The 16165-nt window shown below is 40.2% G+C and overlaps 1 protein-coding gene across 1 annotated transcript in view; it reads left to right on the top strand.

Moving 5' to 3' along the window:
• The first annotated feature begins 2924 nt into the window (after positions 1-2924).
• Positions 2925-16165, top strand: part of LOC108788055 (transient receptor potential cation channel subfamily V member 5-like) — a 51288-nt gene continuing 38047 nt past the window's right edge. The window contains exons 1-3 of the mRNA XM_018557785.1: positions 2925-3032; positions 6629-6678; positions 10017-10111. Of these exons, the coding sequence (XP_018413287.1) occupies positions 6638-6678; positions 10017-10111 (136 nt within the window). The 5' untranslated portion in view covers positions 2925-3032; positions 6629-6637. The remainder of the gene's footprint in view (positions 3033-6628; positions 6679-10016; positions 10112-16165) is intronic.

Here is a 16165-nt window from a genome sequence, read left to right as displayed (position 1 = left end):
AAAAGAATAATCAGCTGGGGGTTTTAACCCTTTCCTATTCCCTTAATCTAAAAACATTTTTCCCTTTATACTCATTTTAATTATCCTACAGATGCCCGTTCAAAACATTTTGCATATGATTTACTGCATACAGAATATAAGGATGAAGTGGTCTGGAATATGTAACATACAGCACAGCATACATAGTGCTGCAGCAAGGATTATGCAACATATCACAGGTTACAGGGTGCAATGATCAGGAGAAAATAACATATAGCACGGCTTACAGTGTGATGTGGTCAGGAGTATGTCTGGGGTATGCACTGGGCAGAAGGTTTATACTTTTGGTGACTCGGTGTTGTGAGCAACCTGTATGAAATAAAACGACCCAGCCGTCCTTATTGGACCATCATACAAGTATCCTGCCCCCTATCAACCCTCACAAGCACAGCTAAACCAGTGGTTCTCAACCTGTATAATCTCAGGATCCACATTTGTCCTTAGTCATTAAGTCGCGACCCAAGTATAGCATATTCCGGTGCAAGCGATCAAACTGTGGGAGGGAGGTGTGTTTGGAGTGCCATTCAAATTAATGGCAACGCAATACACCTCCCACACCAGACCAAACAGTGGTAGCTTGCGATTAAAAAACTGACAGACACACACAATCACAGACACAATCTCATACACTCGCAGACATTCTCACACACACATACACACTCCAAAAAAATTGTAGGGGTTCATTGTGGGCTGCTGTGCTGTGACAGAGCTCCATCCATACATACAATTCTTCTATAGCTCCCTTGCACTCCCTGTAGAGGTGTTGGGAGCAAGAATGTGACGTCAATCCAGTCCCACAGGGGGGCTGTAAGCAATGCACATATGGATGGAGCCCCCTCGTGGTCATACCCCCAGCCCATTCCACCTCAAGCTGACACTCAGAGCCAGGGAGCATATTTTGAATGGCTGCTCGGCACGAGAACTCGCAGTGCTGCACTCACATAGTGCCGTGGAAGGCATACGGCGACCCACTGAACATGGGGTTGCGACCCACCAGTTGAGAACCACAGAGCGAAACTATTTGCATTTGTGCACTTGGATATATTAGGAACATATGTGCTATATCTAATGTTACATCACACCCTTCTAGAATCATGCATGGCCAATATGTTTGCATCAAAGGTTTTTCCATGGTGGAACAGACCATTAGTGTTCCCATGATTGCTCCCTTTCGTGTGCTGAATCAAAAAATTGTACTACTGGAGAGCTAAGCTCCACTGCCACAATTGCACATTTTCCCCAGCAATTCTGAGTAGCCAGGTAAGGGGATTGTGGTTGGTTACCACCATGAGCTTGTGACCATAGAAATGCCAAACACTCTCTCTATTGTGGCATAGGCTACCTCCCTGGGCAGCAGTTTTTGGCACTTTAGAATATATTCTATTACTGAGACCCCCTGACCCAACATTCTGTTCCTGCCAGGTCTCTCAAATGAGATAGAGGGGCCAGCGGACCCTTCTCCCGTACAAGAGCCCAAAAAGAGGGGGAATCCAGTTGATGCCTGAGGCACCTAAAGGTGGGGCAGATATTATTGTTCGTCCCCCATCCTGACATTCCACTACCACTTCACTCATCTGCTACAAAGCATTGTTGAATTACTTAAACAGCTCATTGGTCTGTGGGGTGTTAAGGATTGACCACAATAAGCCCCATCTGTGTCTTCATGCAAAGGTATTGCATCAGACAAGACAGAAATTGTTCACTGTGATCAGCGAGCATCTCATGGGAAAAACATTCCTGTGCAGAGCTGGTCACCAACATGTCCACAACCTAGTGGACCAGAACCTCTAGGAAGAACTTATAAGCTGGTTGCCTGAAATGCTTGTGGCTCCCTGTGACTATGTAGTGGGCTTCCAGGTAGGTAAGGCCAGGGCATGTGGTGACGGTACCCCGATAAGACTCCAGCTCAGCCTGCTGCTCCTGGAACTTTTGGGGTACATCCATCTGTCTGTCCGCCACTCCAAGGCCAGATGGCTCAGAGGAGATGCTTTTTGGGATAGTCTGCCTTATTCCCTGTGCATGCTCATCCTGTAATATTCAGTCAGCTGTCTGTTGGACAGACTCCTGAGTTCTTCCAGGCCACTGTCAATTGTAAAGCCTCAGAGACCTCAAAGATATCTGCCACAGGCACCAGAGAGAAGACAGGTTGAGGGGATGGCTGGTTCTTTGGACCAGCTTCAGAGGAGTCAACCTCTGAGGCAGTGGGCAGCAGCTGGACCAAGGAGGCCCAGTGGGCTCTCTGGGTTATTACCACGATAGAGGGACTATAATGCCTTTACAGCAGCTGCTTTCTGCATAGAGAAACTTAGGGAAGCTATGACAAATAACACCACGCTCCCTAAGATTATTTCTATCTGATGTCAGTACTTCCTTCCAAATGACTTCACAGGGGTCAGAGTTAAAGTGTATCTAAACCCCAAAACAAAAATTTAATATATTGCAGCTTACTAGCCCTTAGATGAGAGGGTTGCACTTATTGACTTTTTTTATTTTTGTCCCTTTAATTTTCATCTGGTATCCTGTGAATAACACACTCCCTGTCCTTGGGTGTTTACATTTACTCCTCCAGTCCTCCAGAGTATCTGGAAGGAGCAATTGAAATCACTCAGCTTGGCTTCCAACATGTCTGCCTAAATGTCTAATAGTGTACTAATGAAATAGGGGTGTTAGACCTTATAATTTGTAATGGATTTAAATGACCTGAGCATTTCAAAATATTTTCAACTTCACTGTTTATTGCTCAAGAATTTCCTCAATCTATACACATAAACACAGATCTTGTAGATAACAGTGCTTAAGAGATGACATGAGTCAGACCTGTAGAAAAGTACAGTAGGAGAGGAACTTTACACATGCCATCGACTCCCTCTAATGAACCTCTTCTCAGCAGTGACCTTAGATTGTCTTGTAGTTGTACATGGAACAAATCAGAAGCTTTAAATGTATTTGAACCAAGGAGCATCAAGATCTTATCTCAAGGCTTTGACTGTCATGTAAGTGTTTGTCATTTATAAAATGTTTTAGGTTTTCTATAACTCTAATCATGCCTGTTTTGTTTTTTAATTGTATTACCAGACTTACCTTCCATGTAATTTATGAGGACCATCTTTAAGTTTCATTATGTATGGTAGCATATCTAGTAAACAGAGTAATTTAAACAATAGATGCAATTAAAATGGATTTCTAATCATATTACTTATCTCCTCACTGACCATTCCCATTTTCCCACAAAAAATGGAGCATTCCTTTAACTTTATGTGTGCTCTGACGTTTCAGAGTCAGGATAATGTGTCATGGTAGTGATGGATCTTTCACCCCCAGTTATTGGCACTGAGTAATCTAGATATATGTAAGCAGTCTTAGTGGGACAATCAGTAGTATTGAGATACTTTGGAGTACCAATGTTTTAATGACACGGAGATTGTCCTGAATCCATTAATCTTGCCTGTTATGAAATCCCATTTTGGGGGGAGGGGCTAGAGAAGAGAACTGTTAATGCCTTTTAAGTTTTAAAGGTTGTCTGTGTCCCACTGAGATTTTTTTGTCAGATTTTAAATGCTACATTTGCCCCCAATGAGTTTTCTCCTCACTTTCTGTCCTGTTTGAAAGCCTTACCCTGAAAAGGAAGTAAGGTCAATTCTGCCTAATAGGGACATAGAAGCAATAAAATCCTGACAAAATGTCCTTAAAATTTCTTGCATTGCTATACATTTTTTTTTACTGTTGTTTGTGTCCCCATTGGGGAGATTTTCCCCCACTTTCTGTTCAGTCTGACCTTTGTGAAATAGACAGAAAGTAAGTATATTTTCTCTCACTTCCTGTTCTTTCTAACATCAAATAAATAGATGGGAAGTGAGGTGAAATCTGTGAAACAGACAGGAATAGAAAGTTCACAGAGGTTCTGACCCTTCCTCAATATATTTAAAATGCTTAAATATGCAAAAATATTTTTGGCTGGAGTTGGGATGTTAAGAATGAAAGAGCATAGCCATGTGTTAAACACAGAGCATGATCAGAGTGAGGTATTATAATTTATTAGACAGAATGGTGGATACTTGAAATGCCTAGTAATTCACAACATTGTATAATTCTAGAGCTGGACATATTTATTTTTAGTATTGATATGGCATCACCAACATACGTCAAAATGATATGATATGAAATGACCTATGTATACAGATTATGTCCAGTCAGATATACCACTACACCACAAAGCTGCTGCAAAATTTAGCTGATTGATCAAATCTGAAACTGTGCTTCTATAGAGATTAGTGCTGGGTAAAGTGAGAGTGTGCCATGTAGGAATGTGTAGGACAAGAATGGAAAACTAAGCCAAGTCTCTACAGGAAACCATACTTAATTATAAGGTTCTATTTGTTGTAGTTGCCAGGACAGGAAAAATACACACAATTTTCTATAAGAGGGTAATATAAGGTTCTGGTTATTCATACCGACTAAGGAGAATATACCACCATCAATCATTTCAAAGACTGTGTGCATGCTGGCCATAGGATACCTTTAATTATTTACGAAACAAATACAAAGTTGTCTTCAAAGCGAAGGTTATCCCAGGGTTCCAGGGGCTAGTGTCCCCATATGTAGATTCCCCATCTATTCTTGTTATGATGGCAACCAAAAATTTTGGATTTTCTTTCACTTTTACCTTCAGGGATAAAGGTCACCTGGACAAATAGAGAAGATAAATCTCTGTGACGGGGACACAGACAGCCATACAAAACTGACAGGTGTTCTAAACCCTCTACACCCCATCAGAAACAAACATTTTGACTTCAGTTGCACTTTAATATAACACATTGTGCCTACTAAAATAGAGGCTGCTTCCTCTTTAACTCTCTTTTGAAGAAAAAACATAATTGTAGTTCTACTCTTCACAGCAAGCCCTATATGATTGTTGTGCTGTTTTCCTGGAAGGCTGAAGCTTGCTTTTCCCCTCTCAGCATTTATTATTACAGTGATTTATGATAGCTGCTCACAACGCAACAATAACATTATCTTAAGCAGCTTCCATTGAGCGCTCCATATTGTTCCAGTTTATCCCAGTGCATTAGAGTGTCTGAAATGAGCTTTTATGGAATCTGTACTCTGCCTGGCTAAGAAACCGTCACAGCAGGGTCACCTGTATTTCGGTAACTTATATTATATCAAACTGTCCTTCTACTGAGAGGCACATAAGAGATGTGGAAAGTAGATTTCTTTTATCACAAGCATTGTATAATCATTTGATATTGCATGCATAGGACAGCACAATAGTCATTTACAGGTAGAAAATAAAAATAAACTGTAATTTGTCTTACATAAATAAAGCTAGATTCATATAGCCATGAAGGATATAACACTCTTTTCCGACAATGCCTTTGAGTGACTCTATTATCACTTTAAACAATTGTGCTTATATCAAATACTGAAAACAAGCAAAGGAAGTTGTGGAGTAGCAAACACCTATAGCAATATAAGCAGAAACCTTCAATCATGCTTGAAAATATACACGGATCAGCCATAATATTATAACCATCCGGCTAATATTGAGTAGGTCCCCATTTTGCTGCCAAAACACCCTTGACACGTCAAGGCATAAACTCCACTAGACCTCTGAAGGTATACTGTGGTATCTGTCACCAAGCCGTCAATTGCAGATGGTTGTTGTGAATTGGGGTGTCCATGTATCAGAGCTATTTTTGCATCACATCCCACAAATGCTCAATTGGATTGAGATCTGGAGAATTTTGAGGCCAAGTCAACAGCTCAGCTCGCGGTATACTGAGACCGCCGCAGCCGTGACGGATGCCGACAATACTGTCGAGATCCACCCAGCTGCGTGAATGACAGCGGGCTCTGCCTATCTAGAGGCAGAGCCAGCTGTCCCCAATCCTCCCCCGTCCGTTCCTCCAGTCAGCGCTGGAGGATAGGAGCAGGGAGGGGGGGAATGCCTGCAGGGAGCCGTGACTGACAGTCACGGCTCTCTGCAGGGAGATGATCGAGAAGTGAGCGAGTGACGGTAATTGTGTTCGCTCACTTCCTGATCTATTGAGCCGCTGTGTGACAGTTTAATTGTCACACGTTGGCTCAAACTATGAAGATGAGTGATTTTCACTCACCTCATAGTTCTCTTTTAAACATCTGGTAACAAAGATTTTAGTTCATCACAGAGGATGTTACAAGGATACTAGATTTATATCAGGATCAGCATGTATCAGGGCATACTAAATGTATTTATTAAGATGCTATAGTTATAAAATAAAGTCAGTGCTTTACTTGCTGATATGTTCATTCATTGGTATCTTTTGTTTAAATTCTTGTACCAGTTTTTAGACAATCCTTGCTGCACTTTCCTAGTTTTAAAAGCCATCCATAACTTTTTTTCTAAATAATGCAAAATGTAACCTGTAAACAGAGTGCAAAAACACCAGAAAATTGTAAGTTGCAAAACATATTGCTTTTACTAGCTTCTACGAAATGAACATGTATCATGCTCATGTGTATGTGCAATTCATCTGCTAGGAAAACAAAAATACAAGAAAGGTAATACTAGCCCATAATTCTTACTCACATCCCCTGTAATATTCACTAGGTGATAAATATGGGTCTTGTGACCATGGATAAAGACCATCATTGTTCTTGGTGTGGGTTGTTTGTTTATTGATTTGTCTTTTGTAGTCTTGTAATATAATAGGTGAAATGGCACATAATGTTAATGTGGGAATAAATCAGAAGGTGATTGTACTTTGGGGGAACAATTCGGATGTGAGGTAAAGATTGGATCATGTGAAATGTCATCTTTAAACTATACATTAACACACTTGCCTATTCCCACCCAGATTTGCATGTTATATTGGTATAGCTAGGTATGGAATAAGAGTAAATTGTGTTTGCAAGTATTGACCACTGATGCCTATAGCATACATGATATTTCAACATGGCAACAATAACCATACCTGTAAACTTAAAACTAGTAATTTCAGGTCAATGATATACATGGCCAACTTTAGAGCAATTTTCAACCACTTGTAATTGTATAGATCAAAGCAACCTACCAACACACGGAACTCATAAATACGATGACGTTAGATTGCCTTGATTATTTAGTCTTATATGTACAGTAGATAAAAGCTGGCTGAAAGGTAATGTGCTTGCTATAAAAATACCACGTATATGGCCAGCATTAAGGAAGAACACCGGACATTTTAAAAACTTTCACTTGCAATGGGGCTACCCGTACACTGCAAGTGTTAAGTGCTAATTTTTCGCTAGGGCATGGAATTACGCAGATATACCCGCCAGATCCTCAGTCTCGTGGTAGGCAGTACTTACCTCTCTTCCCCTCTGCTCTGGCTGTGTAATGTCCCTCGGCGTCTTCATGTCTAATGCAAGTCAATGGACCTGCATTAGATGTGATGACATCAGCAGTCCTTACACCGCCGGAGCCCAGGGGAGAAGAGTCTGCAGGGAGCGATCTAGCAGCTCAGAAGGATCAAGGATCAGGTAAACATATCTGATTTATTCCATCCCCAAGAGAAAAACGAGCATTTAACCCTATACTTAAAGGGGACCTATCATTGGAAAAAAAATGTATGTAAGTGCATGCATGCATGCTTACTAATGTGTATTTGTATCACTTGCAGGTATTTATTACTTTTGACAGAGATCACAGGATTCCCCATAAAAATTTCTAGAAAGATGGCACCATCTATATTTTGGCACTATCCAGGGTCAGCATCTACTGTCTGGCCTGAAATGATGGGTCAGAGATGACCCAGTCATGTAAATTCTTTTGCCTGTTTTGTTTTTGGCTGTGTTCAGACCAGTGGCGTAACAATCACCATAGCGACCTAGGCGCCCGCTATGGGGCCCTGGCACAGGGGGGCCCGGCCAGGGCCGCCTGGGTCGCTATGGCATGTGGGGGTGCTGGCTGTCACAGACACAGCTCAGCAGCGGTCATGGCGCATTTCCCCTCATAGCCGCTGCAGAGCTGTGTCAGTGACAACCAGCCACTGCGACAGATGAGGGCGGTGCTCAGAATGGAGGAGGCGGAGCCCGCCTCCTCTTACATCACTGGCCAGCGACCTAAGAGCAGGTGGGGCCAGTGATGTAAGAGAAGGCAGGGCCCGTCGATAGCAGAGGAGTCGGGGCCCGGGGACGGAACAGGAGTCGGGGCCCAGCAAACACAGAGGCGCTGACAGGTAAGAGATCTCAGACCCTGCAGAGCTCACTATAGAGAGTCTATGGTGGGCTCTGCAGGGTCACTCTCCGCCGGGTGGCTTAACTCTGCAAGTGGCTTAACTAGCAATCACAGAGCCCCATACAAAATTTTGCTATGGGGCCCTGTGATTTCTAGTTAAGCCCCTGGTTCAGACATATCTGACTGTCTTTCACCTTGTGACTTGCTACAAGGTTACAATGTTGCAATGTAATCTCAGGGAAGAGAAGACTGAGGAAAGGCTTCCTTCTTCCTGCAGCAGATTGATGAAATTGCATCCTAAACAGAATCAGCTGACTGTAGCTCAAAGACCACTTCAAATTATAAAAGATCTTTTTGAATATTTAAAATGATGTTGACATAACAGACATACTTGTAAAGTTATTGAAAGGTCCACTTTAAGTCCTAAACTTTAACTGGATCTATAACCCCGATGCAGGCCAAATAAAATGACAATTTTCAAATATTATAAACTGACTTTCGATCACAAAACAGATCCAGGCAACCTACCAATGTATTAGTAGATTCATTTCTTTATGACTTTTGTTGGTATATTGTCTTAATCCAAACATTTTTTTTTTATTAAAGGCTGGTGGAAAGGGGGTAAAATTGTTAGAAAATTGCCATGTTTACGGTCAGCCAAACACTCCCCTGAACCTCAAAACCAAACCCTAGTTTGAATGCTTTACCATAACCCTTAGCCTAACCCAAGCCTGCAATCTCGAAAGCTATAATTCTAACACCAATTTTACTTTTGCATCAAAAGGTTTTCCTCCAAAGCAATCATATGCAGTAGTATATCAACAACAAATAGCTGATGGTGTCATTCTATTGAACAATTACTTAAATAATAGTAATTGGCTGAAAGAATCCGTCTTGGTCAAGCACCTCTTCCTCCAAGAATAATCAGCTGGAAAGTGTCGGATGATGCTTTTATTTTAAAGGGGGCTTCCAGATTTTTTTTTTTTTTTTTTTTCAGTCTGTGGTTCCTGTAAATCCATACCAGATCCTTTTCAAAGATAAGGGTCTAGTATGGATTTTGTGGTGGACCCCCCCAAAATCCTTTGCTTGAAGAGGATGTGTGTGAGGGGGTCCAGTCTTTGCCTCCCAGGCCTGCTGCCTGGTCAGAGTGTGAGACCAGAGGTCCTTGCTTCTTAGGCCTTCTCCCTGGGGAAGAACCCAAACAATAGTTCTACTTAGTCAATTACCAGTCCCAAGTTAATGGTCCAATTGCCTGTCCTGGCTTAAAGGTCGACAAATAACCCGTGAGAGGGGTTGAAGATTCTTAAAGGTAGCTGTTCATCTGGCCTACCAAATCTGCATTAGCTTGTAGCAGGTGTATAAAGATACTACAGAGTGTAGGGAATTTGTTTGCAGTTGGTGGATGAGTGTTTGGGTCAAGCCAAGTGACTAACCATCGTAAGAAAGGTCAGAAAAATCCAGTCGCTCCTAAGGGGGTCAGTGCTACAAAAATAGACATCTGTGGAGTGTTTGATCTGTGCTACTCTCTCAGGAAACTGGAATTATTTATTGTTCGAAAAATCCTTGTGAATGCTACCAGTGGAATTGCAGTTAATAATCACAGCTTGTGCTTGAAGACACACCAACTAGGTGATGAAAATAAGCCTTTCCTCTGTGACATGGCTTAGCACTATTACCCTTGTTTAGTATGAATCTCTGTTATATACAACTTGTTGTTTATTTTCCCAATTTCATTGTGATATCATACAGTTTTTTAGTGTTTTTTTCTATTTTGTTTTAGGGATAAAAGGATTTTGTTTGAAGCTGTTGCATCTAATGACTGCTTAACCATGAGGACACTCCTCCAAGGGAATGATATTGATCCTGCTGTTCGAGGTGATGTAAAATGGTGACCAGTTGCACATACAAGAACATGGTATCTTCTCACTAAAGTAGATAGATGGCAGTTTGAACTTTTGTTTTAAAGTAATCCTGTCTCTAAAATAAGGAATAAATACACAATGGAACACTTCGAACTTACCTGTCCGAGGGCTCATTCATTGGGTCCTCGCTCTGTTGCAAAACTGCCAAAATATTCTTAACCACTTCAAGACCAGGTGTTTAGACCCCCTTCCTGGCCAGGCCATTTTTCAGTATTCAGCGCTGCGATACTTTGACTGACTTTTATTCCGTCATGCTACGCTGTACTGAAATATAATTTTATATTACAGTAAGGCACACATTACACTATTGTTTTATGTTAAAAAATCTGAGGGTTTATTGTCACTTTAACATTCAACACACTTCCAGGTGTGTCAGATGCCTTTGTTTCCCATCACACTCTGTGGTTCTTCTCGCTGGCCCTCTGTGTCCTGAAGTGACATGGGGCACAGGGCAGTAGGGAAAGTTAATGCCTAACCCTTACAGAAGTGTATCTGATGTGAAGATTCTTTTTGTGTCTCTGCTCAGCAACAGAGCAAAGAATGGGTGACAAGTATAAGGTGCCTTCTTGTGCAGGAGTTTTTTGTTTTTCGGTGATGGAGTGCATTTAACGGTAAATGTATTTTAGTAGAGTTATTCTTTAACTTAACTCCATCCTCCCCGAAGTCTTATACTCACCTACCCATTCGCTGCCACACATTTGCTGTGTGTTCCACTAAGAGACAACTTCACCAGTGCAGTGCTATGGTGCTTGATCTCAAAATGAAATAATCAGTTCTTGAAGAGATCTAAAATTGCCTGGCACTGTTAATTTTTAAAGCTCATTTGAAAAGACCTCACGCAAATGAATAATTTATCTGATTTAAGTCTCTGGACAAAGTACTGGAGAAGTAACACACACAAGAATTTATTTTCTTTTTTTAATGTAACAGAAGCAGGTAGGAAACTGCAACAAAGTTGGTTATAATTCTTGCAATGTACATAGATCACCCAGAAAGGATTGATTTTTTTTTTACTCTTTAAATGCTACAAAAACTGATGACAACAGCTTCCTCTCAGTTTTCCCAAATTTCGATGGCAGTCCAGAAGCTTAATATATCTTTGAGCTAATTGGTCAGCGCAGCTACTGCTAATGCCATTGCTCTGTAGCAAAAAATAATTCTGTTTCTGGTTTTGGTGCAATCCAAGATAATACCTTAAAGTGACATTAAACCCTCAGATTTTTTAACATAAACCAATACTGTAATGTGCGCCTTACTGTAATCCATGGTTGTTTCCTTTCTCTTTGCTGCTCTTCCTTTTAAATCCTCATGTCTTCTCATGCTGGGGGAGAACTTCCCTTTTCAGCTCAGGGCCTCTTCCTGTAGTGCTGGCTCAGGTTACAAGCCTATACAAACCTATACACAGACACTGTGTATCCATTCCTGAGACAAGGCAGTCTGCTGCAAAACAGAAGTTCTGCAGAGCATGAGAACAGATACAGATTTAAAAGGAAGAGCAGCAAAGAGAAGGGAACCAACCATGGATTACAGGAAGGTGCACATTACAGTATTGTTTTATGTTAAAAAATCTGAGGGTTTAATGTCACTTTAATATGCAGATTATTTATTATTCAGAAATACAACCAGTTTTTACTATTTTCCATCATATGCTCACTTTGAATTGTCTAGTTCTATGACAGGTTTACTTCAAGTCAACACAGTGAATAAAAAGTTATTATAGAAACTCTGGTTGATTTCCATCAGGGATGTTGTCTTTGTGGAATTGGTATGTTTTCATCAAGTTTCCGTGAGTACAAGGACTCATCTCTGTGTTCTGTAAACAGTGTGGAATTTGTCAAAATATTGTCTCTATATTTGAATAAAATAATCCCAAAATGAATTTATAAAGCTGAAACAGACACTTAAAGGCATATTCATTATATCTGTGCAAAGTGCAAACCTGAAGTTCAAAGAACAGTAACCCTGTTTCCAAATTCTGGGTGCTGAAAGCTGATTTGAGACTGGTTGCTATGGTTTACTTAACTTTATACTTGATTTTTTGCCTTGTCGAATTAGATCACATGAGTTTTAATGTCAGTCGCTTTGACCATGGGTGCCATTCCACTCCTGCTGATTTCTAGCGTGATTAGAGAATTAGTACAAACATCTGATTAGGGATGAGCAAATGTTTGAAAACACATTTCAGCCCACTTACTGGTTGTTAATGCCTTCTGTACATCGTTGCTCTCTGCACATCTTATTAAGCCTGTTTGAGTTTTCATAACCCTTATGAGTATTCCACAAAATAATGTGGATTATTCCTAAATTCCCATCTCATCAAATGTATGAATTTAATGAGCTGAATCACTGTGATCTATTTCTTCTTTAAAAGATTTAATGGACTTTAAATACATAAAATTACTGTTTATATCTAAAGCTAATTCCTGTTTGGCCAAACCGAATGTTCCATAATTAGATCCTTAACTGATGCCAAAACATTTCATTCACTTTTATGTTGCTTAAATTGTGAACTGTAACTTCAGCCTTCTGTGATGCAAAGCAATTTATTACTTTTAAATGATGTGCTAAGGTTTTTGAAGCATTAAATTATGATTTATTTTAAAATAATTAAAGTAAGCTCAGACAGCAGAACTAAACCTATATCTTCTGCATTCTATATGGTACATGGCTGGATTAATGTTTGTGGTACCTCAGTCTGTCAGAAAATGGGGAAAAACACCTTGTTAGTTGTGACTGGTCAAGGTAAAGCACAATATATGGAACACATCAACCAGTAAAAACTAGAGTACAATTTAAAGAGTGCAAATATTCATATGCTAAGGGAAAGCACATGGGATATCATTTTAACCTTTGCAGACCATAAATGTTCCATGGGTCCAGCAACACAGATAGCCCAATACTGTCTGTCAGAGACATCTAAAAATAAATAGTTGGCCAACAATTTGCTTGATATGACTTTGAGACCAGGTTTATGAAGTGGCTATCCACAGTGGTTTGCACATTTTTCAACTATAGATTTTTACAAGGCAGGAAGCATTTTAAAGGGGAAATTCTGTAATGTGACAATGTCATAGCTGTACATGTCAACCAATCAGTTTCTTTCATTTTCAAATCTTAACTCAACAAACTGAAGAGAGAAGCTGATTGGTCTGCTCAAGTTTTGATAAATTCCCCTCATTGCTTCTTATCTCTCAAGTCCTGATAAAGGGGACAAGACTCCAGCCCCCAAAAATGCATTGGCTTTGTGTACACTCTTGCTTCACATGTTATATTGGAATAAACTTGTATCTGGACTTTTAACATCAGGGTGAGACACTTCATTTTTATATTTACTCATATCCAGACCTCCTCTTTTCGGCATATGCAGGCCTTCCCTAGTCAGTAGGCCTAGCTAAACCATAGAGAGCAACACTTCCTATCCCAAGGTAGGAGCCCACGGGAGGAAACACTCACAAAGTCAGCCCCAAATATTTATGTTCTTCCCCAGCATGAACCAGTGGCAATAAACCTCTGAGTGGTTGGCCAGGAAAACACAAATATTTATAACCCAGCATTATTGTAACTTCTTGCTTTATTGCCAGGTTTAAACCCTAGCAGCAGGCAGAAGCAAACTACTGGGCTTAGAGGAGACCAAATGAGTACAGCACTATTAATTTGGCTTAGGCTGTTCACAGCCCAGCATAGCTATATTTAAGTAGTCACCCTGCTTAGGGCAAGGTGGCGATAGATAGATAGATAGATAGATAGATAGATAGATAGATAGATAGAATGAGAGACAGTGCAAAATACCTCTATAGTGTAGTAAGTTGTAATAAAGGTTAATTAAGTACATTTAATTGCACTCACAATAGAAAAATGTACCATTCACAACATGCAGTGATGGAAAAGGAACAAGCCTGCAGACTTGCTCCAGGTCTATGATCCCTCGCTGCCTCAGCGTCTTTTCTCTCTAGCAGTTGTCTGGATTACTTTTGCGTCTGGCCTGGGTATGACAGCAAAAAGTTTTCCTGGCACACTCACAAGCTAGCATGTAAAAAAACTTGTCTCACCACTAGGGTTAAAAACAGAGGTTTGGATACACGTCTTCTGCAGAAAATGTGAAAGACGCACAGCCGCGCCAAGGCACCTCTTATAGTGCGGTCCTAACTCTAAACTATGAGAGTCTTCATCTTGGAGCACATGGGTCAGAAGATAAAATTGGGTGCAGGTTTGTCAGGAGGAAGCCCAACCTCCCTTAAAGGCACAGGAACGCACAAGGGATCCCGCACATCCCAATGGCAGCTGAGACCCCCCATGCATCACTGCACCAAATCAGTCAAGCAAAGCAAATAGCCTGGGTATGAGGTAGAGGCTGGAAAGCTTGTTCCTCATCCATCAGTGCATGCTGCAAATGCTATATTGTCCCCCGGGTGATTTTCTCTTGTGAGTGCAACTGAATTTAAATAATTAAATTAATTTTAACTTACTATGGAGGTGTTTTGCAGTGTCTCTTATTAAGTTTTTCTTTACCTTACTCTGAAGTTCCAACCCCTTTTCTAATCCAACTGTCCGCACGGTCTCCACAGTCTCCATTTTAGTTGAAGTTGATTATGTTTTGAATATACACCTAGGACTACCTCTGCCTTCTTATGTACAGTATACAGGTATATATTTTTTATTCATACACTTTTTATTTCCTGACAAATTATAAACATTTTATCAACTTTTTATACATTTTAACTTCCACCCTGAACGTTAAGTAACAGTTTCTAGATAGATAGATAGATAGATAGATAGATAGATAGATAGATAGATAGATCGATAGAGGAAATGCAGTATGAATTTCTGTTTTTATCACCTGGCTGCACCCTGTGTGAAGAATAAAGAAAGCAGAGCTTAATCTCTAGTTTTCGATATATCTCCACAAAGGTGCCTAGCAACACAAAGCATTGTCATTATGCTGTCTAGTCTGTGTCACCCATTCTTTGCAGGCACAAAGGGTCTATAGACTGTCTTATGAGGTCAGGATATTATGTACTTCTGCACCGACTGGTGTTAAATATATTAGAGCATTGCCTATTAGGTTATTGCAAACAGAGAATTGAACTCTCACTGCAGATCTTAGCAAATGTGTATTTTCGAATGACTGGTGGTGTATTAATGAATTAGAATTTTCAGCTTTATTTGTGATAGTTCACCTCTGTCCTCTTAGCAAACATAAAGCAAACCAGCAGTCAATGGCAATTTTTGAGAACAAAATATATTTTACACAGGTTAAAAGATAAACAGCTTTTTTGCAAGACTGGTTTCTTGCTGCATGCTCACATAAATATTCATCAACATATGTCTATATAATTTAGGGTCCAATATATTCCTAACTGCAATTTTTAAAGCAAAAATATATCTGTGTAACAAGCTATAATTGCATTTCCTTGAATATTAGAACAGTTCTATTGAATCAGAAAATCATTTAACAAATTTTGTTATGTTCCTGGTCTTCTCTGTCCCAGGTCTATTAATTACCTTTGCAGTAGTGTATGCTTGCTTTGCATTGCTGCTGCTGTGGCTACTATTTCTATATATAATAATGAGTAGGGATAAGTTTCCGGTTCGCTTCTACCATGGGTTTGAGGCAAATCTTGTGGGTTCGAAATTTGCGATCCTGGCAAATGTATGTGCAGATTGTTTTAAAACAATTGAACTATGGCCAACAGGCTTAGAAGAGTCAATGAAGGGGATTTTGATAAGCCAAATCACTCAAGGTGGGGGAGCACATAGCAGCCATACTGTCAGAATGTTGCCAACTGCTGTAGGGAAAGAATAGGGAAAGCTGACAAACTTCATAAAAAAAGATCAGGGTCAGTTAGGAATCTGTACTGTAATTATGCCTGCTAGCTCTTTGTGCAAAACAACCATTTTGCTGCCTTTTTGTTGTTGTTATTTAGGGTTTTTGTCTTTAGCTTTATTGTGCAGTCAACAGTCACTTTTTAGCTGCTGCCCCATCCTTAGGAAACTTTTTTTTTTTTTT

The sequence above is a fragment of the Nanorana parkeri genome, unplaced genomic scaffold, assembly GCF_000935625.1.
Source record: "Nanorana parkeri isolate BGI_ZX_2015 unplaced genomic scaffold, ASM93562v1 scaffold303, whole genome shotgun sequence".
NCBI lineage: Eukaryota > Metazoa > Chordata > Amphibia > Anura > Dicroglossidae > Nanorana > Nanorana parkeri.
Note: the sequence above shows the minus strand (reverse complement) of the source record. Positions and strands in the feature narration are given on the sequence as shown.